Source organism: Culex pipiens, chromosome 1 (assembly GCF_016801865.2).
Source record: "Culex pipiens pallens isolate TS chromosome 1, TS_CPP_V2, whole genome shotgun sequence".
Classification (NCBI taxonomy): Eukaryota; Metazoa; Arthropoda; class Insecta; order Diptera; family Culicidae; genus Culex; species Culex pipiens.
The window spans coordinates 84,998,538-85,025,355 of record NC_068937.1 but is presented as its reverse complement, the minus strand read 5'-3'; the positions used below and the strand labels follow the sequence as shown (position 1 = coordinate 85,025,355).

Sequence of the window (26,818 nt, the reverse complement as noted above, 5' to 3'; positions counted from 1 at the left end):
TGAGGAAAATAGAAAGATTCGAACGCGACAAGCGCTCGAGCTCCGCCTGATGTGTGTAACCGCGACGCTGCTGCGAAAGTGTTTGTGCATCTGCGGGATCTACGAAAATAACGTGATTTAATGTCTTATTGACAAAATTTAATAGAATACCAAAATTACAATCAATAATTTTCATGATCGGCAGCAACGTAGCAACATTCGGAAGTTTTTTGCTCGAGCAGTATCTGTGTGCCTAGCTCGAATACAATAAAATCCTAAATAAAAAAACATCTGAAGCTTAGCAGAAAATAAATTCAACTCTTAAACAAAAACTACACCATTTTCGAATATCCCACTCATCAACCCAACAAACTTTGGAGGATTCTCGCGCCGCGGCGGTTTGGTTCGCTCCCGCGGGAGTTTGTCGCGCCGAGTGCATGATAACCTTCCCGGCTTTGGCTTCACCAATACGTCCGGAATGTTTACCGGCGAGTCTTTTCTAAACACATCTTTCTGTTTTTTGACGAGTCTTTCTGAGTAAAATACAAACGCATCGAAAGTACATAGCATGTATCAAACACCGCACATCTTCTATATAAGGTGGATTGGTGAACCCAAACTCAAGTGGAGAGCTGGGCACTAATGCGCAATTCGGAAAGGAATCTGGACGTCTGGAAGAATAATATTTGCAAATGTAATTTGGACTGTTTTAAGGGTGATTCTTCTTCCGTAAACACTTAGAGCTAATCGCCCGAAGAATTCTGTTTATTGACAAAATTTGTTAAAACAAAATTTCAATGTAGACGCACGGTTGTTTGAGAGCAACTCTAATGGAGTTGCATGGTCTGTTTATCTGTTAAGCAATCGAAAAAAATAGATGATTAGAAAAAAGTAAACATGATAAGTTGACTAGACATTTTTTAACATTTTTTTTAAATTCAAAGATACGGTAAACTAGTTTTAAGAATGTAATATAAAACCATTGTGAACGAGTATTTTCTCTTAATGTTGGTCTCACTAATCATAAGTTGATCACAGGATGAGATTGATCCTAAGGAAATTACTTTCTGTTAAATGTTGAATACTCTTGATTGGGTTAAACTTTGTTTTTAAAGAAAAAAAAGTTTTGTGACTCAATTCAACAGGTTCTACAAAAAAAATAAGCAGATATTCCCATTTTGAGGTTTGCCACAAAAACACAAAAACCAATTGAGAAGTACCGTAAACTGGGGTGACTTTGATAGCCCAGGGTGACTTTGATAGGTTTTTCAAATGCCCATTAAATTAATATCTAAACATTTTTGAGTATGTAAGCTTTAAGAGATAGCTTATTATCGAACATATATGCAAACATGTGACTGTTACATTGGATGTATCAAATTTCTATCAATGTCACCCCGGGCTATCAAAGTCACCTTAGTTTACGGTAATAAAATTCTTACTCGCGATTCACTCTTAAATTCACAGAAAAAAATTGTAGTGCAAATGTTTAAAAAATAATTGGAATAAACAAAAATATATGTTTCCACACTCTAAACAAAAAAATGTAAAAAAATTGTCGTCCAGAGGTGGCACAGGGGAGGGGAGTCTTCAATTAAAAAAAAGTATCTATGTGGTTTATTAATGCCCATTTAAATGTAGAATATGCAGGGTTCTTTTTGCAACAAGTTCATGATTGAACTTTGAAAAATTTAAAATACAATTTTTGTAAGGGGGTTTCTGTTTATAAATTAGGCTCAAATGCAATCCACAAACTACATAGACATTTTTTGGAAATTCCTACGCTTACTCTGATTGAAAATTGAGGACTAGAATAAAAAATGGATCTGATTGACTATTGAGGACTAGAATAAAAAATTGATTTCGCTGAAATTTCGCTGCCCCTGATCGCATAAATGTCCCATATGCATATTCATCGCTTTTGACTCGTTAATGCAGTTTGGTCCAAATCGTGTGATCTTTCAGAAAAGCCTACAACATCCAGTAATTTGTGCTAGAAATCAGAGGGAAAGGGATTTTTTACGCGAAAACTTAACACGTAGCCTTATGTGAGGGACAAACTTCAAATGCGTTTTTCTCAGCTTCGCTCAGCTTGCTGTTTTTGCACATGGGGCATTTATGCGAACATGAGCAGTTCGGTTATCGACTTTTTTTGCCTCCTTATTTTTTTTACGTTTTTGAATCAACCTTTAGTAAGAAGTATGCCAAAACTTCCAAACTTCATTAAAATAAAATTCTGTTCCTTGAACCTATTAAAAAAAACTCCAGAAATGCATTTTTATTATTTTACAGAAATTGATCGAAAAACGCATCAATCATGCATGCATCACTAACCGGACCTTGGCGGATATTACTTGGTTGTTGGCCTCGATTTTTGACCTTTCTAGTGGCAGCAAGAACTCTTGATAACCAGTTTCCCGTGCATGCCATTAATCGGGAGGACTGAAATTGTGCCCGAGACAGCCTTTTGCTGTGAGACTACTGATTAATAAACTGGTACTCTTATCTCGGGAAGTGCCGGGACCGTGGTGTAGGGGTAAGCGTGATTGCCTCTCACCCAGTCGGCCTGGGTTCGATCCCAGACGGTCCCGGTGGCATTTTTCGAGACGAGATTTGCCTGATCACGCCTTCCGTCGGAAGGGAAGTAAATGTTGGCCCGGACTAACCTAAAAAAAAAAGGTTAGGTCGTTAGCTCAGTCCAGGTGTAGGAGTCGTCTCCCTGGGTCCTGTCTCGGTGGAGTCGCTGGTAGGCAGTTGGACTAACAATCCAAAGGTCGTCAGTTCGAATCCCGGCTCGGATGGAAGCTAAGGTGTAAAAAGAGGTTTGCAATTGCCTCAACAATCAAGCCTTCGGCAGTGGTGTCACGGTTCGCTCACTCGAATCGTGGTTCAAACGATACGTCATGACGCTCAAGTGTGGTTCGCTCATGATTGCGAACCAAGCACGAGCGAACCACGATCCGAACGCCTGCCGTGGTTCGCTGAACCCTTGCTCTCTCATCGCGAATGAGAGTGAGAGGGACCATCAATGAGCGGTTCGCAAGAAGAGCTAAAAAACAGCACTCAGAGAAAAACATTTCATGATTTTGACAACAGAAGGCTAAGGCAGACGGCTTAAGTGACTATGGAGGGCTACAGAGCATGGCTGCAACAACTCATTGGGATGTCCTGGGTCTTCCAATGACTCCCTGGATTTATTATCGGTGGGTCCACCGCCGTAACAAGCAAGAGGTCTGCGGTTTATGACTGCAGATCATACCCGCATAGCTCCAGTGAGTATGGTAGACTTTTTTATATTATGTTGTTATGTCCTGGGTCAACAGAGGACTCCCTGGTTCCTTGGGGACCATCCACAAACGTGGACACTTTTGTGGAAATCTCAACCTCCCTCCCCCCCCATCGTGGACAATTTCCATTCAAATTAAATATTTTTTCAATGGAACGTGGTTAATCGCCATAGCCCCCCCCCCCCCCCTCACCCTAAGGTGTCCACGTAGTTTATGGATGGTCCCTTGATAACTTTATCGTTAACAAATTTGAACAATGTTGTGGGAGTAAAAAATAAAAACAAATAAGTTTTTCTATCAGTGCCTACATTCTCCGTTGGCGAACCGTTCGCTGAACGCTCTCTTTATTCCGTTCAGAGCGGAGCGGCAAGCGAGCAGAGAAATGATGATCGAAATCTTGGTTCGCGAACCGTTCAAACCCGCCGCTCTGAGCGTTCGATAAGCGCTCACCCGATAGGTTCGTCGATTGAGTGGTTATGATACGCTCAAAAGCGAACCGTGACACCACTGGCCTTCGGACACCTAGTTTCGAGTAGGAATCTCGCAATCGAGATCGCCAAGGCAATGCTGTAGAGCGAATAATTTAATTTTGATCTCGGGAACTGGCACATCGACAAAGAATGATCGATTGGGATTATATTTAGGATTAAAGTATGCTCAATTTAGGGATATGCTGGGGCTCTTCTGTATCTCCGCTACTATTACTATTGGATGATTTAAAAGAATCTTTTTAGATTCTATGGAGTAAATTTCATTCATTTATAGGTACGCTCATATCATACAATGTATTTTTTTGTTTTTATAACAGGATCATTTTTTAGTGTATAATTAAGAAACAAAAAACTGCATATTGAAAAAAATTAGGAGGCATACACAACGTCCATGTATGCAATTCCTACACATGCCGAAACCATGTGATAAGATTGCTAAAGTTTGTTTTTTTTTTATTTGCCAGAACGAGAATGAAGACTACATTCAGTCTAAGGCAAAATCCTCAGATCAATTTTACACTTCGAAAGCGTAACGTCGGTCGGTCGGTCGAAAATGTTCAAAATTACTGCTCAGTGTAATAAAAACTTGCAAATAAGTGCAGATTCAAGCTATATTTTTGTTTTATACTTTTCCACAATGCATTTCCACCATATATTTAAACAAAGCAAATTTATAAAAAGAATGACAAACATAAGGAGAGAAACAATAAAAAAAGATTATTTCTCAAGTGCAAAAGTCATTTTTTTGTTAGTTTCTTCGATAGCAAAACATGTATTACTTGTGTTTTTCCCCAATGAATTTAAGTCCAGATTGTTCCAAACATTCATTGAAAGTTTCAACATCTGGGGCGAATAAGACCCCTTGCTTGTTTGTGTTGAATTGAAGCTTCTATAAATCGTTTTCAACTAAAATCGAGTAATAAGTAGCTCATTACGAAGTAAGTAAGCTTGTTTCTATCAGAAGCTTGCGAAAAAAAGTTTGAATTTTGAAAATCTGCAAGTTGGATGGAAGTAGAACCGAATCCGTAACCTTCTAAACATATGAGAATTCCCTTCATTTTAACGCATCTCAAACTAAGTTATAATAGGAACGTCGTCGGTGTAACAGTGTATAAAAAAGATGCAGTGTATTTGGCAAACCGTAAACAACGCCGAATCAAAAGTGAAACTGTATGACGCACAAGTCGTGAATATTTTCAAAATAAAGCAAAAACGCGCCGAAAAAAAACGCCGGCGAAGAAAGCATCAAAAACACCCATTTTGCTAAAAATAAAATCAAACACGCTGAATGTTCCTGAACACACCTCCCAGTGCAAACGCCGGTCGTTTTCTTCCAACAACCTTGAGAAATAACCTAGTCGCGAAATATTGCGTAAATTACGCAGCACGCAATTGCGTATCAGGCGGCGTTTGTTTACAAATATGTGTATGAACGAAAAGAAGACAAAATCAACTGTTTTTTTTTGTTTAAGTCTCAACCGAAACAATTCTACATAGTATTTTTCTTCCTAAAATAAAGATGTTATAATTAAATATGATGAAAATATTGTTAAAAGTTAAAGGTCAATGACTTTCTTCAAATGTGTTTCATAAAAATGGGACTTATATGTTTACATAACAACTTTCCCAAACAAAATCTAAAGAGACAGTAAAAATAAGACCAACTCACTGCAACTGACGCATTATACTTTCTTCTGTTGACCCGCACACGTTGACGCACATACTTTTGGGAAAACAACAAGTCCAAATTTGAAAATGCTTGTTAGATAACACATCCATCGCTCAATGACATGTCATCACTGGCTGTCCATACGTTAACCAGCTGTTTTGGTCATGTCTATATAAGAAATTTTCATTTATTTTTGAGCATTGAAGCATTGGTTCAAGAATTGATTTTATAAACTTTTAAGCGATGGAATATCTTTTTCCCGAGAAGAAAAATTTTAAAGGTAAATTATTCCCATTGCATCTTGATTGACACAATGTCTAGTACTATAGCTATAGCTCTCAACTTGTCATAGAGACCTGCTTGATGTCCACTAATCTTTTTTTAAACACAGTTGATAGCAGTATACTGTATACAAACAATTAAGTCAAGCTTGGTGCAGACTGATATCAAAATGCATTGTTTTGTTTTGGTCTGGAATTGAGCCGGGAAAATCTTTCTATTTTTATTTCTACGAGATATCTTATCAGCTTCACGAAAAGTCTGAAATTGATTTATGGGACTTTTATTGCAATTAATTATTCTTTAGATAACGCTAGCTGAACCCCCGTGGATTTTGGAGCAAACGATTTGCAGATTATAATTTGGTCAAAGATTTTTGAAGGGTAAATGCTCAGTTTCGAGTTAAAATAATTGAGGATATTGTATTTTGTATATTGACTTAAAAGACAACACAATTTTTTTCTATAGCACTTTATCAAAATTCGATTTATGTTGTCTTATCAAAACATTATCAGACGTAGATCGATTATTAAAGAAAATTATATTGTTTCGCAAAAAATATTGTTAAATTAGAAAAATAAACAGGAGCTTATTTTGAGAAAGGAAAGAACTTGAATCTAGCGAACTAATAACAACATTGAACATGAACTTGTTGTGAACTGCAGGTTATTACAGTGACGATTGATAAGAAAGACCAATAAAAAGAGGTAGATAGCATTTTTTTCGGCGCACTTTCCGAGTGCTTTGACGGTGATAAAGAAAGTAAGAGATATGGGCGACAAGCGCATTCCGTAATGACCCGACTTGAGGCGTTACGTAATGGTTCATGGCTTTATCACTTTGGCCATTGTGTTGACCAAAACAGCACCCAAAACGTAAATATGGGTTTCAAAAAAACCCGCACAAACAGCACATGACCCGAGATTACAATCTGTTTTTTATAATAGACGAACATGCAGCCATGCCAGATATACAGATAAATCTGTATTATACAGATTTTTTGATCCCAAAAATCACAAAAATCTGTATATACAGATTTTTTAAAAATGATTTAATTTGAAAATTTCAATAATTTAGTAATTGAATTATGCTTTGATATGATTAAAAAGCTTAAATCTGTTGTGAAAATCTAAAAAAATCTTCTATGGCTTCGAATTGGGCATGATACAGATAAAATACAGATTTTTTAAAGAGAAAATACAGATTTCCCATAAAATAATCTGGCAACGTTGCGAACATGTTTAGATCCTCTTGAAAAAAAAAAAATTGCTGGGTTTAACTTACCTAAGTCTCCCTTGCAACACACTGAATAAATAAAACATCTTTCGAATACAAACTAAAGTTTGTAAAAAACAAAATCATTGCCCTATATTTGTAACCTCGTTTGTAACCAACATATTTATGCATGCTTATTATATGTCTGAACTCAGTAATACGATGATCATCATGACGTTTAATTACTGATTGTACGAGCTATATACTGTGAAACTAAAACTAATTACGATCTTTGATATGGCTTCTTTCAAGTATTTCGTAGCTTATCGTCCCATACCAACATTTCGTACAGTTTTTGGCGATGATTCTTTTATGTTTGCAGTTCCAGGTTTTTTTTTTCGAGATGGCTCTAAAAGCTATTGTCTTCATATGTTTATAGGACCTATTAAAAAAACTCTAGAGTTTATTCATCATCCCATTTGTGAAAGCAAAATTCAATTCATTCAAACTACAAACAAAAACAACGTTTTTACAGAAAAGTCAGGGTAGAAACTGATGCCTTTGTGCTCTCTTTTACTAAGCTAGCTGGGATTCCAATCTAGTTAGCATAAGAGAGCACAGAGGCATCGAAACGTCTTCCAGTCCACACGCCCAGCGCTCAAGAGGGTTGTTATCCGCGAAAATTATGCGTATGGTTCCATGACCCAAGGAGGCGGTGACGCCGTTATTGGCCGCCGTTCATCATTCCCTCGCTCCGCCACGGGATGCGATCGCGGCAAGCCGGTTTTGGGTTAAAAATAAACCAGATGCGAAAGCACCACATTTTGTACAGACAAAATCCATCCAATGCTTGCTGCGACTCAACCCACCAAACGAGTTCTCAGGAAGCAAAGAAAGTCACAAAAATTCTGCGTCGCGGTGACTGTGGCAAGCGCGAATGCAACACGTTGCATGATTTTAATCGAAAACGTGCTCTGATGCGCATCCTGACGCTCAACATGTCTGTCACGTGGCGTTCAACAAGTGGGGACTCTGCGCTGGATAGAATAGTTATGATCGATGCTGCGCAAACGTATACGATGGTTGAACTTAACCTTGTGTCGCGTAAAGTTCAATGGCCGATGCAGCTCATTCATAACGCAAAACGAGGGTTTTTAAAAAAAAGGAATGGGAAAAGTATGGCTATTTTGTTACTTTCACACAAAGCACTGTTCTTTAGAGTTGCACACTGTGCAGCATACATTTTTCATCGCTAGTCCATTTATTTGAAAGGAATGGAGACGCTTGATTATTCAATTTGTTGGTGATCAAAACGCATGGGTCGAATTGTGACAATTATTTTAAGGACTACTTACTTTTCCTGTCCTCTAGAGGTAACGAAACTGCCTATTTTGAATTGCCCAAACATAGTTCATTATGAAACTAATTTTAGTTGCAAAAAGTCATCGTCAAGCGCAAAAAACAATTGTGAAATTGTGGATTTTTTTCATCATATATTTAAAATTAGTGGAATAGTTAATGTTTTGGAGCTAGGCTAAACGTTCAAATTTGCAACATATTTCTGTTTTCGTCTGCAATGCTCAAAGTAGAGTATTATAAATGAGCGAGTAAATATATTCGCGAGGGTGCAAAAATTAAAAGCCAGACGAGAATAAGAGATTATAAATATGCGCGTCAACCGGGAGGCACTATACTCAAGTTCAACGTGGTGATGCTATCCTCCAATATAAAAAAAAAACTGCGACAAGATAAAGAACGGAAAGAGATGTAAAACCCTGCTGTCCCTACATGTACCTAGGTGTGTTGAGTATAATTGGAAACCACATTATATGCAAATCGTTGCTCTCACAAAACAACGAGTCAGTTTATTAAACTGCAACGTTTTGCATATTGCTGAATATGGTTTGCCTTTTAATCGCTCCCAGCTCGAATTACTCCCCCGTCAATAATCCATCAAATTTGCTACACAAACGATAACAGCACACGAAGGTAAATAAGCTCGACCCGGCGGCCCACACATTTGCTTGCTGGCAATATTTTTATACCTCCCTCATGAGGATCCTTATAAGTTTATACAAAACACACACCGGCTTTTCTGCATTTTAATGTTGTGTTGTTTCTCTCCGGCGAGAAAAGCCGGCACACTTGCACATTGCCGCAGCCATGTGTGCAATATTAGGGTGTGTCATATTTCTAAAATGGTTTGATAATTTAACGCTAAGAGTTCCCAACTTGAATAGAAAAACACCACCATGCTTCCCCATCTAAAAGTCAAAATAAGTGTTTTAAATGTAATATTTTGTCATAGCAACACATTAAATCCTAAAACCACCCTAATACGCGATATCACGAACACATTTGAAATGGAGGCTTGATTCAGCTAAAAAGGGGAGCTCCGAGTCACCACTGAAGCCACAGGTTTAGTCTCTTTCCGACGCTGCATTGGGTCACTTCTCCGCTTCGTTCTCTCTTGCTCATTCTCTGTGGTGGTGGAACCGGTGCTGAAACCACTTCGTATCTCTCCGAACCTGTGCGTCTTATCAGCTGAAATTAGAGTGCATTTAACATTGTCAGCTTTTCGCTGGTGTTTTGTAACAATTGTTTGCATTTAAGTGAAGAAACAGCATTTAACAGGATGGCTCGCTCGCTGATGAGACTGGGAAAGTTCCTTGGCCCCAACAACAACCTTCCGGCTGCTGTCGCCGCGGTTCCATCAATCTCCGTGAGGAACAGGAGTGAGTATCTTTCTTGTTTCACGTATGTTACATACACCAGTGTTGCCAAAATTATTTTGTTTCCATTCCCGATTGCATTAAATACATAATACGATAAAATTTATCAAACAGTAAAAGTTTAAACATATCATGCTACAATACTGAAGTTTTAATTGTTTATTTACATTCATCTGAGAGTGTTTGTCTTGATGAATAAAACGCCGATGGTTTGTTACCGATTGTTGTCAAATTAACAGGGTCCTTTTCAAGTTTTTAAACGACACGCGTTTGCTTTGATAATGTGCTTTCCAACGAGGTGCAATGTTAAAAGTGACAAACTACCGGGTGTTTAGTGTACTCATATGGTAAGGTGTGAAGACGTGTGTGGAGACTAAGTGGAGACGCATGGTACTTCAAAGCTATAATTAGTTTTATTGGGGGGGGGGGTGTTAAAAATGTTCAATTCCTCTAATGCCGAATATTGAGCATTATTTACTCCTAGGGTCCGGAACATTCCCGTATTTCACAATCACTCACTCAATCACGCACGCATCCGTCTCGAAGTGGGGAAGCGCAGCCTCTTTTGTTCCTCGCTTTGTGTCGTCGTTCGTATGCTTGACAATGTGGGGTAACTTGTGTTAATCAAGTTTCTGTTCGAACCTAGGAGAACTAGAGAGCCTATATGGAGAGGCGAAATGTCACTCTCAGGGTTCCAATCGAACTGTCAAATCGGGGTTCCAATCGAGCAACAAGATCATGCAAGAACAAGGTTGGAATCAATTTGAAATAATTTTGGCAGAAAAACGAGACTTATAGCAATCACAAGTATTGTAAAACTGTCGTTGATAATAATCTGGTAGTTTTTGTTATGTTTGTGCTTGTTCGGTACAAGAAAAGTGCCAGCACCAAAGAAAAACTACAAGTTTTACAACCTTATATTTGAATGACTTTGAGTGTTCGAAATTTCTCCCAGAACATTTCATTTCCCTATGTAGGTCCCTAAGGAGAACCTCTTTCTACTCCAAGGAACCTTTCCACCCTGTGTTCGAACTGGCGACCTTTGGATTACGAGTCCAACCGCCGCCAGAGATGCCACCGGAGCAGGTTTGGTGTGTGGTATGTATTTATACAAGCGAGACGACCTGGGATGACTTAACGGCCTATCAACAACGTTTTACTTCCCCATCCGATGGAAGGTTGGAGCAGATGGGAATCGAACTCATGATCATCCACTTACAAAGCGGACAGTTTACCATGCAGATTAATTAAAATCAACTTGGCTAAAATCAGTTTGGATTAGTTTTTAGGAAGCAACATAGTTAAAAAAAATGTTTCTAATATTAAATTAGTGTATCCATTAAACTGTCATATAATGTGTGTAACCGCCGATTGCTGCATCCATTTTTAATACTCTCTAAAACATTTTCATCGCCCAAGCTGGTCGCTGATAAGTTGATAACGGTGTTTTGATATTACTCGTCAGAGGTTTGTACTTTGAACATTCAATCTGGAAAATTTCAACTTGCTAGATGAAAGCGCAGTTCTGGGGCCGGCACATGATCTAAGCAAAACAAATTCACTCATGACACCATTTCTGGAAGGTTAATTATTTTTGCGATTATTGTAGACTTTGGTTCGCCAAAAATTCTTGGGCGACTTTGCTAGGAAGTAAGATTACTCTTTCTAGAAAATGTAATTGAACCAATAACCCTCTATTTTTAAATCATGGTTCGAACCAGGACATTTTTTTATATCTAGCTTCTAACTATCTCCCTGACACATATTCAAAACAATACTTTGTTTTGCAGGCTCTGATGCGCGTATTCAAGCTGTCAAGCCCGTCGTGGAGATGGACGGAGATGAGATGACCAGAATCATCTGGCAATTCATTAAGGAAAAGCTGATTTTCCCATACGTCAAAGTTGAATGTCTGTACTACGACTTGGGTCTTCCCTACCGGGACCAGACAAATGACCAGGTAACGGTGGATGCTGCGCACGCGATCCTCAAGCACAATGTGGGTATCAAGTGCGCCACTATCACGCCCGATGAGCAGCGAGTGGAGGAGTTCAAGTTGAAGAAGATGTGGCTCAGCCCGAACGGAACCATCCGTAACATTCTCGGGGGAACAGTCTTCCGCGAGCCGATCCTTTGCAGCAACATTCCGCGTCTGGTGCCCGGCTGGACCCGGCCCATCATCATTGGTCGCCATGCCCACGGGGATCAGTACAAGGCACAGGACTTTGTCGTTACAAAACCCGGAACGGTGAAAATGGTTTACACTGCTGACGACGGAACTACACAGGAGTACCAGCTGTTCAAGTACAACGGTGGCGGTGTGGCCATGGGAATGTACAACACTGATGAATCGATCGCAGCCTTTGCCCACTCGTCGTTCCAGATCGCCTTGAACAAAAAGTGGCCGCTGTATCTGTCCACCAAGAACACCATCCTCAAGCGTTACGATGGTCGCTTCAAGGACATTTTCCAGGAGATTTACGAAAAGTATTTGAAACATATCGAGTTTTGACTAACTATAAACTAATACTTGGATCGTTTTCAGGAACTACAAGTCTCAGTTCGAAGAGGCCAAGATCTGGTATGAGCACCGTCTCATTGACGACATGGTCGCCCAAGCACTCAAATCTGATGGTGCGTTCGTTTGGTCATGCAAAAACTACGACGGTGACGTGCAGTCGGACATTGTTGCGCAAGGCTACGGTTCGCTCGGCCTCATGACTTCCGTCCTGATTTGTCCAGATGGCAAAACTATCGAATCGGAGGCTGCCCACGGAACCGTCACCCGCCATTACAGGTAACGCGCAACCAAAACCCAATTCATCAACGAGTCTCAGCACTTAACCAAACACCCTTTTTTTTCTTCTTCCAGAGAACACCAGAAGGGTCGACCAACGTCCACCAACCCGGTGGCATCGATCTTCGCCTGGACGCGGGGACTGGAGCATCGTGCCAAGCTAGACAACACGCCAGATTTGGGCCGGTTCGCTGCTGCCCTGGAAAAGGCCTGTGTCGACTGTATCGAGTCGGGCAAGATGACGAAGGATCTCGCGATCTGCATCCATGGCGCGAAAAACACCAAGGAGGGAATGTACCTGAACACGCAAGACTTTTTGGAAGCCATTTCGGAACAGCTGGAGCGATCGTGGAAGAAGTAGATGAAGGAATGGGGGATGCAAGATGCATTGGCTTGGGGATACTTTCGACAGATACTTAATTGTTAAGCTAGATAGATTGGTAAAATAAACAGAAACTGCCGTATAGTAATTCGTTTCTTGATTTCTATCACTGAACTCCAGGATGAAGGCTAGGTGAACAGTTTGATCATTTATTACTCCGTAATCTGTACACCCCCGTGCATAAAATTTCAAATGCTACAATTACCGGCGCATACAACAACATGGTATCCTTCTTCCCTCCCCAAGCGCTGGAAATTTGTAGCGGGTATTTGAACACTTCGCTACTTCGCTTAGACGACCTTGTTTCCATCACGCACGGAGAATCAGCATTACACTTTTTGCAGTTCGATTTTACACCGCCGACTAGTTTCAACCCTCGAACTGGAAAAAGTGTAAAATGCGAACTGCAAAAAGTGCCCGCACTAAAAACGGTGTAACCTGTATTCGGGTTGCACAGTTCAACGGAAACAAACGCGAGAAATGAGTTTTACAAACGAATTAATGTATTTCGATTCGAGCGCGAGGTTTACAGTTCGAGATCAACTTTGAGAGTGCACTGAAATAAATATCATGATTGCTGCTATAAGTTTCGCATATGGATTTTTGCAGAATGCCTCTACATTTGACCGGTATATGCGCTGCACATAAGTTGTGTGAGCACTGCATATAAATGGATAAGGAATAGAAATATGCTACCGCACATATAATTAATGCTCACAGCACATGAAAAGTATATGCAATGCTCACAGATTGAATTATTTGGGGATATGCACTCGCATATAGCATGTAAGTGAAACACTCATGATTTTTAATGAATTTTCAATTGTTTTTTAAGAGCTATGTTTTTTTTTTATTATGCATTACTTCTTATGTTGAACCGACGACTTGAACTGTGGTTTAATTTTCATTCTAGATAATAAAAAAAATATCCTTGTTTACTTTTATTAAACTTTTTGTTTTATTTGTCGAAGGAACGTCTTCTAAACATCATCAAGATTTCGATCCTCTCCAAGCAGATCATGTAGGAAGTCACGCAGCCGCTCGTGGAGTCACTCCTCACGGAAATGGTTGCAATCGAAGCGAAACAAATGAAGCCGCTCCCGTTTTAAGTCCCGTTCACATTCCCACGTTCATTGCACGAGTTCCCACTTAAGGAATCGCTCCCGTTCGAGTGACCGCCGTAATCGTAATCGCGGCGACGTTCGCGTAGCAAATCCCGCAGCCTCGTTCACTCCACCTCAAGCAGTCGCAGCAGTCACAGTACGAAGGAATTTTTTCTTTGATCCTCCAAGCACAACTCCGACTTGACGACTTGAACTCCGTCTTGACGTCCAGCACGAGCAAAGTGCGACGTGACTCCTCGAGCTATTTTGCGTCAATGTTCGAAGTTGACCTTCAGCGGCGGAGACACCGGAATATTGTTCTGGTCCAGTTTGCGATCTGTGAATGGAAAAAAATTGGCATCTTTCTCACCACACCAAACACTTCTCCAATACAAACCTGGTTCAGAACTTCCGGCGATGCGGCAATCTGCACGGTCCGTCGATTTTCCCGGAACCATCGTCCCGTTTGCGATCATCTCAATCAGCACCCGAGGCCACCTTCGTGTCGGAACGATCTGCTCACAGTTAAGCACGTTTTGAAAATGAAGCGCTTCTGTTTCTGTTTCACACGCGCAAACGATTAACAAACACATTTCGGGACACAATCATAAATGTTGTGAAGCTTGCATATAAATTCCATGTGAAAAAGCATTCTGCAAATATCTATCATATCATGCACATACAGTTTATATGCAATGCTCACAAAGTGTACTGGCGAGCACAATGCTTTTTATCAAGCAGAAGGCAAGCATGGTTATAAGCAATACGCATATAAAATGTATTGAGATTTTTGTTAATAATTATATGTTGGCATATGAGGTTTAAGAGGCTATGCCATGGATATTATAATGCAAATTTAAAAATCGTTTATATGCAGTTTGCATACAGATTCTATCATGCAATTTATTTCCGTGTGAGAAACGGAAGTGGCAAAACGCAGAAGGCGTTGTTGCTCGCAAGCAAGAAAGGAAGCACAACTGTCAAAGTGGCGACAACGGTCGAGGGATAGGACAGTCGTTGTTTACACTCTAATACTCTTCCTCAACGACCACTGCCGTGCGCTGCAAGTCCAAGCAGCGAACACAGCTTCCGGTGCTTCACGGCTCCTACGGGTTTGGTGAGCACGTCCGCAATCATGTCCTCGGTCGGACAGTACTCCAGCTGTAGCACCTTCCGTTCACAGAGTTCCTTTACGTAGCAGTGTTTGGTGTCTACGTGCTTAGAACGCCGCGTTGTTCTTTCTGCTGCAACAAATTTGATGCAACTTTGGTTGTCCTCCTTGATGGTCAACGGTTTCTGCTCCGGTTCGCCGAAGTCTTCCATCAGGGTCAGCAGCCAGACTGCTTCTTGGGATGTGTCGCAAAGAGCGACGAACTCCGATTCCATGGACGACAGAGTCACGCACTGCTAAAGACGGCTCGCCCAGGAAACAGCTCCTCCGGAGTAGAGAAAGACGGATCCGGTCGTAGATTTTCTGGTCTTCAAATCGCCGGCCCAATCCGCGTCGGAGTAGCCGACCAATTCTCCGTCTGGATCGTCGTAGCGGAGCTGCCAGGATTTCGTGGCTTTGAGGTAGCGGACCACTCGCTTGGCCGCCGCCATGTCCGCCTGTGTGGGCGCCGTGACACTCCGTCCGAGTATCGAGGCACTGACTGCTATGTCCGGTCTGGCACAAACCGCCACATAGAGGAGCGCGCCGACGAGACTCCGGTACTCCGTGCTGTTCTCAAGTTGACACCAGGTCCTCCTTGCCTTGCTCTTCGAATCCGGCAGGCTGCCTCATGTACAGTTTCTCTTGCAGCACTCCGTTTAAGTACGCCGTCTTGACGTCGAAGTGTCGCAGCTGCAAGTTGTGTTTGCTCGCGACGGCCAGTAGCATCCGCAGCGTTGTTTGCTTGATAACTGGCGCAAACACTTCATCGTAGTCCTGTCCGAACTTTTGGCAGTAGCCCTGGGCTACCAGCAGTGGTGTCACGGTTCGCTCACTCGAATCGTGGTTCAAACGATACGTCATGACGCTCAAGTATGGTTCGCTCATGATTGCGAACCAAGCACGAGCGAACCACGATCCGAACGCCTGCCGTGGTTCGCTGAACCCTTGCTCTCTCATCGCGAATGAGAGTGAGAGGGACCATCAATGAGCGGTTCGCAAGAAGAGCTAAAAAACAGCACTCAGAGAAAAACATTTCATGATTTTGACAACAGAAGGCTAAGGCAGACGGCTTAAGTGACTATGGAGGGCTACAGAGCATGGCTGCAACAACTCATTGGGATGTCCTGGGTCTTCCAATGACTCCCTGGATTTATTATCGGTGGGTCCACCGCCGTAACAAGCAAGAGGTCTGCGGTTTATGACTGCAGATCATACCCGCATAGCTCCAGTGAGTATGGTAGACTTTTTTATATTATGTTGTTATGTCCTGGGTCAACAGAGGACTCCCTGGTTCCTTGGGGACCATCCACAAACGTGGACACTTTTGTGGAAATCTCAACCTCCCTCCCCCCCCATCGTGGACAATTTCCATTCAAATTAAATATTTTTTCTATGGAACGTGGTTAATCGCCATAGCCCCCCCCCTCACCCTAAGGTGTCCACGTAGTTTATGGATGGTCCCTTGATAACTTTATCGTTAACAAATTTGAACAATTTTGTGGGAGTGAAGAATAAAAACAAATAATTTTTTCTATCAGTGCCTACATTCTCCGTTGGCGAACCGTTCGCAGAACGCTCTCTTTACTCCGTTCAGAGCGGAGCGGCAAGCGAGCAGAGAAATGATGATCGAAATTTTGGTTCGCGAACCGTCCAAACCCGCCGCTCTGAGCGTTCGATAAGCGCTCACCCGATAGGTTCGTCGATTGAGTGGTTATTATACGCTCATAAGCGAACCGTGACACCACTGGCTACCAGACGAGCTTTGTACTTGATGGCCTCGCCCGCGGCGTTCCTCTTGATCTTGTACACCCAGCGACAGCCGACGGGTTTGCGGCCAGGCGGCAGCGGCACCAGCTCCCAGGTTCCGTTTTCGGCGTGTGACTGCAGCTCTTCTTCCATGGAACTTTTCCACTCAACACTTTGGTCACACCGCAACGCCTCCCGCAGACTGGTTGGTTCCGCTTCGTCGTTCGCGGGAGACGCAGCAACCACGAAAGCTTCGTCAAAACGGACTGGTGGCACACCCTTTGTCGACCGCAGCGAGCGCCGCGCAATCTCGTCGAGAGGGAACCCGTGGAAAGACAAATCTCCCTCCGACGCGTTTTCGTACACGGACGTCTCCAGTTCCGAACTTCCTATTTCGTCGGTCGTGTTCCCATCCAGCTCTATCTGCTCCACGTCTGGCTCTAGTTGCTCCACGTCGTCTTCGGTCGTTTCTGCACTTGGGCCAGCAACCGCGGGTTCGCGATTGCGCTGCTCTCCGCCGCTGATCGGCACGTCAAACGTTTCCGGTTTCTTGGCCGCATCAGGCTCTGTCTCGTCCGTGAACAGGTCGCCGCTGTCTTGTACTGCCTCCTCACCGGTGCTTTCCAGAAACTTGGCATCGCGGCTAATGACTATCCAGTCGGCATCCGGATGCAAGAAAAAGGTAGGCTTTACGCCCCTCCGCGTAGCCGACGAAAGTCATCTTCACGACCTTGGCGTCCAGTTTACGACGTTTCTCCTTGGGTACGTGGACGTAGGCTTCCGAACCGAACACACGCAGATGGGTGTAGGATGGCTTCTTTCCGTGCCACAGCTCGTAAGGTGTTCTCTCTATGGTCGAAGTAGGCAAGCGATTCTGCAGGTAGTTGGCAGTGCTGATCGCCTCGCCCCAGTACTTCTTCCCCAAGTTCGACTCCACCAGCAGACAGCGCGCCATCTCCACCACGTAGCGGTTCTTTCGCTCCACCTTGCCGTTCTGTTGCGGCGAATACGGCGCCGTCTGTTGCAGCACAACACCATTCTCGGCCAGGTACTTCTTCAGCGTTGCACTTGAATATTCCCCTCCGCCGTCCGAACGGATCACTTTTGAGTAGTACCCGAACTGATTTTTCATCAGGCTGCAGTACTCCCGGATCTTCGCTTCCACTTCCGACTTCTTCTTCAACAGGCACAGCACACGTAGAACCTGTTGCCACTTGGCGTGGCCTCCTCCATGGGGCCACCCACATCGGTGTGAATCAGATCCCCAACGGCGCTGGATTTGCTCTGCGACTGCTTCGGAAAACTGTCACGACTTATTTTCCCCTTCAGGCACACTTCACAAACACACTTTACGGCGCACTTTTCTATCTTCAGGCCGAAGCCCACACAGCAAAAAATCCGATGGTAAAATCGCATGCAAAAGCATGCACATCACCTTCGTCAAAATAAACACTGAATATTACACACTGCATGTACAATTTTTGCAAACACAAAAAAAAGTTGCAACCGACGGGATTCAAACCCAGTACCATCAGTGAGGACTGGCGCCTTAGCCCGCTCGGCCATTAGACCGATGTAAAATGGAGAGGATAAACGTATATATGAGCTTGACATTTCGGTCAAGTACACAGAAAAAAAAATTTCGGTAAATTTACATCATTTATGATGTACCAAAAGTGCACGTCATTAATGATGCGAATTTACATGAACTTCATTTGAAATTTACGTGCCATCCAACGTAAACTTACCGAACAAATTTTGCTTCGAAGTCGTGTAAATTTCCGATGAAACTCACGTAAATTTACCAAAGCGGAAAAAATTTTTTACTCCGTTGAATCTAGAATCCGATGTAAATTTTAATGTTTTCGTAGGCCATTGCTTAGAACGATATGCTCTTAAAATGCTTTTTGATCAAATTTGTGTGTTTCGACACTAATATGGTTGAAAATCAAATCTGACCGAAAAACAAATTAAAAGCAAGTCATTAAAAGCAGAAAAAGTGTTAAAATTTACACCAAAATCTAGATACAACGGAGATATATTAAATAAAAGATTTCTTGACTCGGTTTGGGGTTTTTCGTAAGGAATCTTTATTGGCACGTCTTGCTCGCTTGAGTGTTCAAGACTTAATGAACTAGAAGCTGGCCTGTCGATCGCACCTCAGCTTTCTCAAAGCTTGCTTCGCTACACCCCCTCTCGATCGTGCAACCCTAATTGTCCGTGAAGGTCTCCACGTTCGTCCAGGATCCAGCAAGCTTCCCGTCAGCCACATGGTCCCGGATATGTAAACGCTCTCCAAGATCTCCTCGACGAACAGTCAGCCAGAGTGCCTCGGCTTCGCAGGTAGATGTGGACAACCCGGTTCCGAGGGTCAGCATCACCTTTCTTCGCTGCCAACGTTTATTGATCTTCATGTCCAGGTAGGAATGGACTCCACCGCAACCTGCCAACTTCAATGTGTGGATCATCGTTTCCTGGTCACCTATAATCAGCAGATCATCAACGTACAGCACAAGGACAGCATCATTCCCCCTCTCGTTGAACCGATCATCTTTCCAGTGCCTTGAAGACAGCTTGAACTCGTACAACGACTTAAGAAGTTGACATGCTATCCATCGTTCTGCTTGCACGCCGTCCGGAACGACCTCGAAAATAGTCTGGTGCAGCTTCCCGCGCAAGCCACTCTGTTGACCGCCAACAGCCAGCTTCGTCCGAAAAAAGTCCAGCTTCGCTACCCGTTTGACCGTCTCGCGATAGTCCAGGCCGGTCTCCCGCTGGAATTGTTCCACAACGAGCTTTGCCTTGCAGCGTACAGGAGCACCGCCTTCGTACTCATCAACTCGGACTACCCATTTCGACTTCTTTGGCTTGACACGAACCAGACTCTTCTTCAGCTTCCAGACAACATTGGCACCAAGGAAGTTGAGTTCGTCCGTTTCTGTAGCGTTACGAGTTTCGTTATCGCTACCAGGTGGATCTGCAAGGTAGAATTTCTGAACAGCGCAGTGTGCTCCAAAGGTCGAAACATCCAGGAACTTACCTGGGAGTCTGCGCTCCCTATCGCTGCGCCTAGTGTTTGACTCTAAACAGCCGTCACCTCTTTGTTGCGATGGGAGCGCCACAGGATTGTCCTGTTCCGCACCCAACTGGCCGACGTCGTCCGCGTCGCCATCCACAGGTCCTACGTCACAGAGTCCATCTCCATCCGTGCTGTCCTCGATCGGAGGTATTTCAACCTCAGCCGCATCCAGACTCACCGGAACATCATCTGCTTCGTACTGATCCCCCTCTGGCTCACCGTAGTGAGCTTTCACCAACAACGGGGGTTCGGATTGGGCGTCTCCATGCTTTTTGAGGATATTCCCGGTCATCGATGATTCTTGGCTTTTAAGGTCCAGCTGCTTCCTCTGCTGACTTGATCTGTCCCAGACTGACAGCTCAAGCAACCCATCCACATGCGGGTGCACGCGTTCCTCTAGCCGAACAACAGGTTCAGGTCGGCCCTTGAACGACTCACGGGTTTGCTTGCTCATCACGGCAGTACACAGGTTCGCTGTACCTCCCAACATATTTACCTCGAGCTCCAGTTCGTAGAGGTTGTTTCGTAGATATGCCTCTGCAATCACAACACCGTTGAACTTCATGACCGCTTTCTCACGTCCATGGCTGCCGGTAAACAGAACGTCAACGCCAGCCTTCGACAGCTTCTTCACAGACAGCAGGTTCCCACGTAGCTCCGGCAGGAAAACGACGTGTTTCATCTCCACAGGAACTCCCGCCATAGTGACGCCCTCCAGCACACCTTCGTAAGATCCGGTCAACGAGACGCCGTCCTTGGCGACTTCCACAACAAACGGCTGCTTCAACTTGTGGACGGCCTTCAAACAGACCAGGTTGTTCACCAGGTGGTCACTGCACCCGGAATCCACGTAGAACACCACCTTGGTTGAGTCTGCTCCCGATTTGGCATGGTTTGCAACGAACGACACAGGTGTCCCATTGATAACCGCGTTCGCTTCGCCTTCAGGCAACTTCACCCGGCAGTCCTTGACCATATGGCCCTTCGTGCCGCACCGATGGCACTTACCGTTGAACTTCCTCTTCTGTCCAACAAACGCCGCAGTCGTGACTTCCGGCGACTCTTCCATACGGTTGATCCGCTTGGCCTCCTCAGCAAGCAACCGTTGTTTACACAAATCCAGGGAGATTTCCTTCTCGTCCAGGTTCTCCAACGCAGTTACCAGAGGGTCGAAACTCTCCGGCAGTGACAGGAATAACTGGGCAATTAGGTCACCCTCCTCCAACTTTGCTCCAACGGACTTGAGCTGCCGAACGAGGTCATCGAAGCTCTGGAAGTGTCTCCGCATCCCGGTCCCTTCTTTCATCCGCAATCTGGCCAGCTGCATCCGGATGATGGTCTGACTAGCCACGGACTTCTTCAAGAAGTGGCCTTCCAACGCTTGCCACATCAGCTTCGTCGTCTCCTTACCCTTGACAATCCCAAGGCAGTCCTCGGAAATGAATCCAACCAGCTGCGTCTTGGCCTTGCGATCCAGCTTCAAGAACTTCACGCGATCTTCATTTCCGGCAGGTACTTCCGCCGTGAAAACATCAGCTAACTCCGCGCCTTCAAAATGTAGCTTCACGCGGTAGCTCCAGTTCTCGAAGTTTTCGCTGGTCAGCAGCGGGATTCCTTCCTTCGTAGTGCCCATAACCTAAAAGAATTCTTGACTCGGTTTGGGGTTTTTCGTAAGGAATCTTTATTGGCACGTCTTGCTCGCTTGAGTGTTCAAGACTTAATGAACTAGAAGCTGGCCTGTCGATCGCACCTCAGCTTTCTCAAAGCTTGCTTCGCTACATTAAAAAAAAGTATTGATTAAATTCACAATTAGATTGAGTTATAATACTTAGCTGTAAACAAGTTAACAAACATATTTTCCTGGCTTTACAGATATTTTTATATAAATATCTTTATGAGGAGAAGCTTAACTTACTTGATTATTAATTCATGTAATGCTGTCATCAGCTGACGTGATGTCACAGACCTTGGACTGCGTTGGGGTTTCTTCCTGGTCCACCTCACCGGGCGTGGTGAAAACCGACATTGGGATTTGGAGGGCATCTTTGGCTGGAATGTTGGCCCGTATTGCTTTAGTTGAATTAATTCCTATCATTGGTCTTATAAGGTCACACCATACCCCAAGGGGAAAACCACTCTCATCAAAGAGCCCTGGGCACCATCGGGCACGTTCTCAGGCACCTTCAGGCACTTTCAGGCACCTTCAGGCTCTTTCAGGCACATGCTCGGGAACCTTTCATTCTGACTTTGACAATTGGAAAATCAAAGTAATCAGAGTTCTATCCCAAACATTTTAAGTTGTCAGAAGTACTGTTTCTTGTTGCAAGTGCATTTTTTTTCAATTTAAATAACTTGTTAGCTAAACAATTGTATTTTGTCGTGAAATCCTTTGGTGACATTGATTAAGGAAGGAAAGTAATTTTCAAATAAGGACTTCATAAAAATTTAACCCGTTTTTCTTTTCTAGATGCACGAAAAAACTCGTTCCTTAGGATAAATCAATTGAAGATGAATTTCAAGATTTTCAAATTCGGCTTGGAAGAGACTATTTTTAAAATTTGAAAAAAAAAAATGCAATATACAGAAATAAAAGCAGTGTTTTACGAGTTGCTATATGCTTCTGGCGTACCATTTTTTTTTTTTTTTGAAAACAAAACAACAGAACGAGGTTTATGGTCTAGAAATTAGTTTTGTCGCTGTAAATCGTTTCAATATTTAGGGTTTGGGCACGTGTCGAATTAAATGTTTTAACTTGGATAACGTCGATTTTCGAAAGTTTTGAATGTGGTTATTGAAATATATGTAATCCTGTTGATTGCTCCGGGTTCTTTATCAGATTAGTGAAAATTATAGAATTCATCATCGGGTTTTTCAAAATTGTTTCCAGTAAAATATTTTTTTCTGGTCACGGGTTCTTTATTGTATTTAAAAAGAAATATAAATAAATTTTGTTTTGTATAACAATAAAACTGGCTTGATGAATATGTCTTGAAAGTACAAATTGTGCTGCATTTGACAAACGGCTTCTTGTCTTCGTACCGCAACCTGCGTAGAGGCCGGGACTGTCTCGAACTGAGTGGTGGCTGTGAAAAACTTCCTCCAGGTCCTGTTGAACTTCCCGAGGCAAAAATCTGGGCCTGTCCGGGTAGTGTTGGAACTTAAGCCGGATACAACATGCGCCCATGATGCCAATGTGCTGATCGCGAAACTCAAACTTGAAGACCAGCCGGCTTTGGCTCTTCGGAAAACCTGCTGCTCCGGTACCGACACGTAGTTGACATGCCCTAAAATTAAGCAAAAGTCATTTAAATAATTGAATTCATTTAAATTCAATTTTTGATTACATTCGTGCTGTTGTTACAACCTCACCAGCGGTCCATTGGGATCGGCACCGCCGACAGGCTTTAACGCGCGTGATTCCTAATGTGGGAAGGTTGCGATGATCTCAGGATCGCGGGTGGACACGACGCCGCGACTTATAGCGCTTTCGGTGGTCCCTTCCTTCGCTTGGGAGGTGGCGCTTCCAAAAGGTATGATTCCTCGAGCGGCTGTGTACCTCCGGGAAAAATTCATAACACAAACCGACAGCTCTCCAAAAAAATGAAAATAAAGTAACAGGGTTGCTTAGCATCGTACAAAATTATTTGTTTTGCTACAGGGCACATTCGGGCAAGTTCGGGCACCCTTTGGGCAACTTCAGGGCACAGCCTGCTCAGGGCAATGATCAGAGTGGTTTTCCCCTTGCCATACCCCATTCACAGCCTCCGCGACGATTGTTGACCAATCCAGTATAATGCTGTTTTTGGTTTGGTTGAGAATCTAAAACGAATAAAAAATCAAGTCAAGTCAAGTCAAGAGATTCATACAAATTTCGGCATTTTTGTACGTCCCGATCTTACCCCCCAGACGCAAAGTCACCCCTGATGTCGGTATTCTAAAAAAAAGCAATGCACTTTGCACACAGCTACACTTATTTTAGTGTAAAACGTTAGCAAGGATTACCAGTCATTGTTTTAATTTTTGATTTTTTGTAAATATCTAGAGTTTTTTAAAGTCCTATAAGCCATGAGATTCCTTATGTTTACAGGGCCTTTTCAAATGAAATTCTTACCATTTGCTTGTGCTGTTCCATTGACAAAATTGATTTCCGTACCTATGAAATTGCAAAAGCGCTTGATTGAATTTCGTTCTGTTTTGTTCATACAATTCACTTTTCTTCATCACAAGGCGAAATTTTTAAATTTTCGAAGTGATGTTATTTGTTTATGCTGAGCTTTTTTTTTTCTTCGGTTAAACGTCAGTTTGACATGATACTTTTAGTGGTGAATTTAATTAATGTTCAGCTGCGATAACACTATCGTATCCAAAACAAATCCCAGTCGACTCTATCGGAATTCTGAAACGGAATTCGTAAACGATTCGAATTGAATTCCGATTGAGTTGAATGGGAAAGTGCGTACGCAAATCGCCATTAAGCAGGGGAACAGCCTCTAATTCCAGCGTGCCTCTAACGTTGCCATATCAGCACTTTGACATTCAATTACAGCTTTTTCAACTGAAATCGAGTGTTTAATAAGAAGTGAGCAAGCAAGTTTCTATCAAAAGTTTTGCAAAATTAGTTGTTTAAATTGTTCAAATTGGCAAATTTCACCCACTATTAACAATTCAAAACAAAAAGCGTAGAAAATGGAAACGGGTAACAAATATTTATATTTTGTAGAATGGAATATTTCCATTCGAGCAGTTCTTGTGGGAACTGTCTTTTCTACCACTCGAATCGGGTGCTCCATTGTTCGGGTATTTGTCCATTTCTTTGATGCCAATGTTAGAACCAAATGGAGCATTTCCATTCGAGCAGATTTTGCTTTTTTCTATAATGTAGTCCTTATGGGAGAACTGTCCTCTCTACCACTCGAACCGGGAACAATGGAGCGTTCAGTTTTTTTTTTCTTAAAAGGTCCGAAAACAAAATTTTGATCTCTTTTTTTTTTGCTTTTTAGGTGTGTTTGAATACTTCTGATCCAAGGCGGTTCTAAGAACACCCAAAAACCAAAAAAAAAAATGTATAGGACCTTTAAAAAAACTCTAGATATTTTCTTTTATTTTCCCGTGCTATGTCTAATTACCTCTTAATAATTTAGCAACTACTGTTGAAGGATTATTTTTGTGTAGTCGATTAATTTGTTTCTACATCGATTTTTAGTATTTGGGCTTCCCATGTTTTTGTGATTATTTAAAAAATTAAAAAAAAATGGGGTATTTTTTATTTGAAACAAATTGCCGCTAATAGCCACCAACATCATGTTTTAAGAAACAAAATAAAATAAATAATCAAAGTAAAAATCCAATTTTAGAAACATTGAAGGGTGTCTGAAAAATTCGACGCGATGTTTGGGAAATTTTTGCGTCACGTACTTTATGAATGAAGTCCATTACTTTTTGTGGTTTTTCATATTTTAAACTTAGTTTAATATCTTACGCTACAAATATGCGTTCAAAGAAGGTCCGGGATGGTTTTGTGGCAAAAAATATTTTGACTTCAAATATACGAGATGTTTGACTTTTACAAAATATTGACACTCAACATTTAAAAAAATCCTCAAAAAAAAATATATCAATTTTTTTGCTTACTTTTAAATCCCCATTCTAGAATACTAGAATACCCACCAAAATTGAAGGAAGGCAGGAGCAGATGGGAATCGAACACATGAGCATCCGCTTACAAAGCAACAGCAGAACCATTTAGTCACGCTTGCCCCTAAAAAAGATTGAAATAATAGCTAAATTTTCTAAATTCACTCAATTACTTTAAATTCCATCTCACCAGATTTAGCGTACACTGTAACTGAAAATCGCACTTTGCTGAGTTTGTTTTCGCACCGCCCCATACGATTTTTTTCAGTTCAACTACGACTACACTTTTTTTTTTAAATCGTAGTCGAATTGAAAAAATCGTATGAAAAAAGGGTGAAGACGAACTCAGCAAAGTGCGATTTTCAGTTACAGTGTAGGATATGAATGTCCCATTCCCAAAACCCGTGCACGGAGGATCGGCATTACACGAAATCGAGTTCGATTACACGAAATTCAGTTCAGGTACGATTACATACTTTCGTGTAACAGGGGTCGAACTGGATTTCGTGTAAAATCGAAATTGAAATGTTTCACCGGGTGAAAATTGCACATTGCCTACATTTGGGCGTTTTTGGATTTTCTTTGGGATTCTTATTAAGGGATATTAAAATTAAATTAAAGTATTAGATTGAACGTGTTTATTTATTGAAATTCTGTACAATATTAATGAAAAAGACTGCTTTCACAATATGAAAATAATTACAATAAAGTGGAGTGCTTCGAGGCCATTGCTTCGATTACGTGTAGGCCATGTTCTCCCGGGTCCACTCGGGGATCTGCTCGCCGCACAGCATGCTCCGGATCTCCTCCCGCGGAAACGCCGCCAGCTTGTTCAGCGGGAACACCTCGCACGACCTTCTTCTCCACTGCTAAAGTCCTCGCGGACACCGGTCAGGGCGACGCCTCTCGTTACACGATAGTTGCGGCTGCTGCCGTTGATGCGGGTGTGGCGCAAAATATCCGAGCTTGATGAACCACTGATACTGGAACTCGGCCGGGTTGGAATGGTGCACATGCTGCGGCCTGACCTGGCTTGTCGAAGAGCCCACCGTGCTGCTGCCGTCCGTCATCAACGCCGCTACAACTCTGCTGCTGCCCAGTCAAATCAATACGAATTCTGAAACGGAATCTAATTAGAATCGTATACAAATTCCGTTTAAAACGCAACAACCGGTTCCGTGTTCGAACCGGTTGTTGCGTTTGAAACGGAATTTGTATACGATTCTAATTAGATTCCGTTTCAGAATTCGGATTGAGTTAACTGGGTGCTGT

At 42.6% G+C, this 26,818-nt stretch overlaps 1 protein-coding gene across 1 annotated transcript; it reads left to right on the top strand.

Moving 5' to 3' along the window:
- The first annotated feature begins 9,337 nt into the window (after positions 1-9,337).
- LOC120427450 (isocitrate dehydrogenase [NADP], mitochondrial-like) lies at positions 9,338-12,915 on the top strand. The gene is made up of 4 exons (XM_039592318.2): positions 9,338-9,655; positions 11,443-12,139; positions 12,198-12,449; positions 12,525-12,915. The coding sequence occupies exons 1-4, from the start codon at positions 9,556-9,558 to the stop codon at positions 12,808-12,810; spliced, it is 1,335 nt and encodes a 444-aa protein (XP_039448252.1). The 5' UTR covers positions 9,338-9,555; the 3' UTR covers positions 12,811-12,915.
- Positions 12,916-26,818: the final 13,903 nt, after the last annotated feature.

Excerpts from the sequence above, each read along its gene's own strand:
- LOC120427450 (XM_039592318.2), top strand. The coding sequence starts at position 9,556 with ATGGCTCGCTCGCTGATGAGACTGGGAAAGTTCCTTGGCCCCAACAAC. Across the intron at positions 9,656-11,442 it reads AATCTCCGTGAGGAACAGGA|GCTCTGATGCGCGTATTCAA; the intron begins GTGAGTATCTTT and ends TTTGTTTTGCAG. Across the intron at positions 12,140-12,197 it reads TTCCAGGAGATTTACGAAAA|GAACTACAAGTCTCAGTTCG; the intron begins GTATTTGAAACA and ends GATCGTTTTCAG.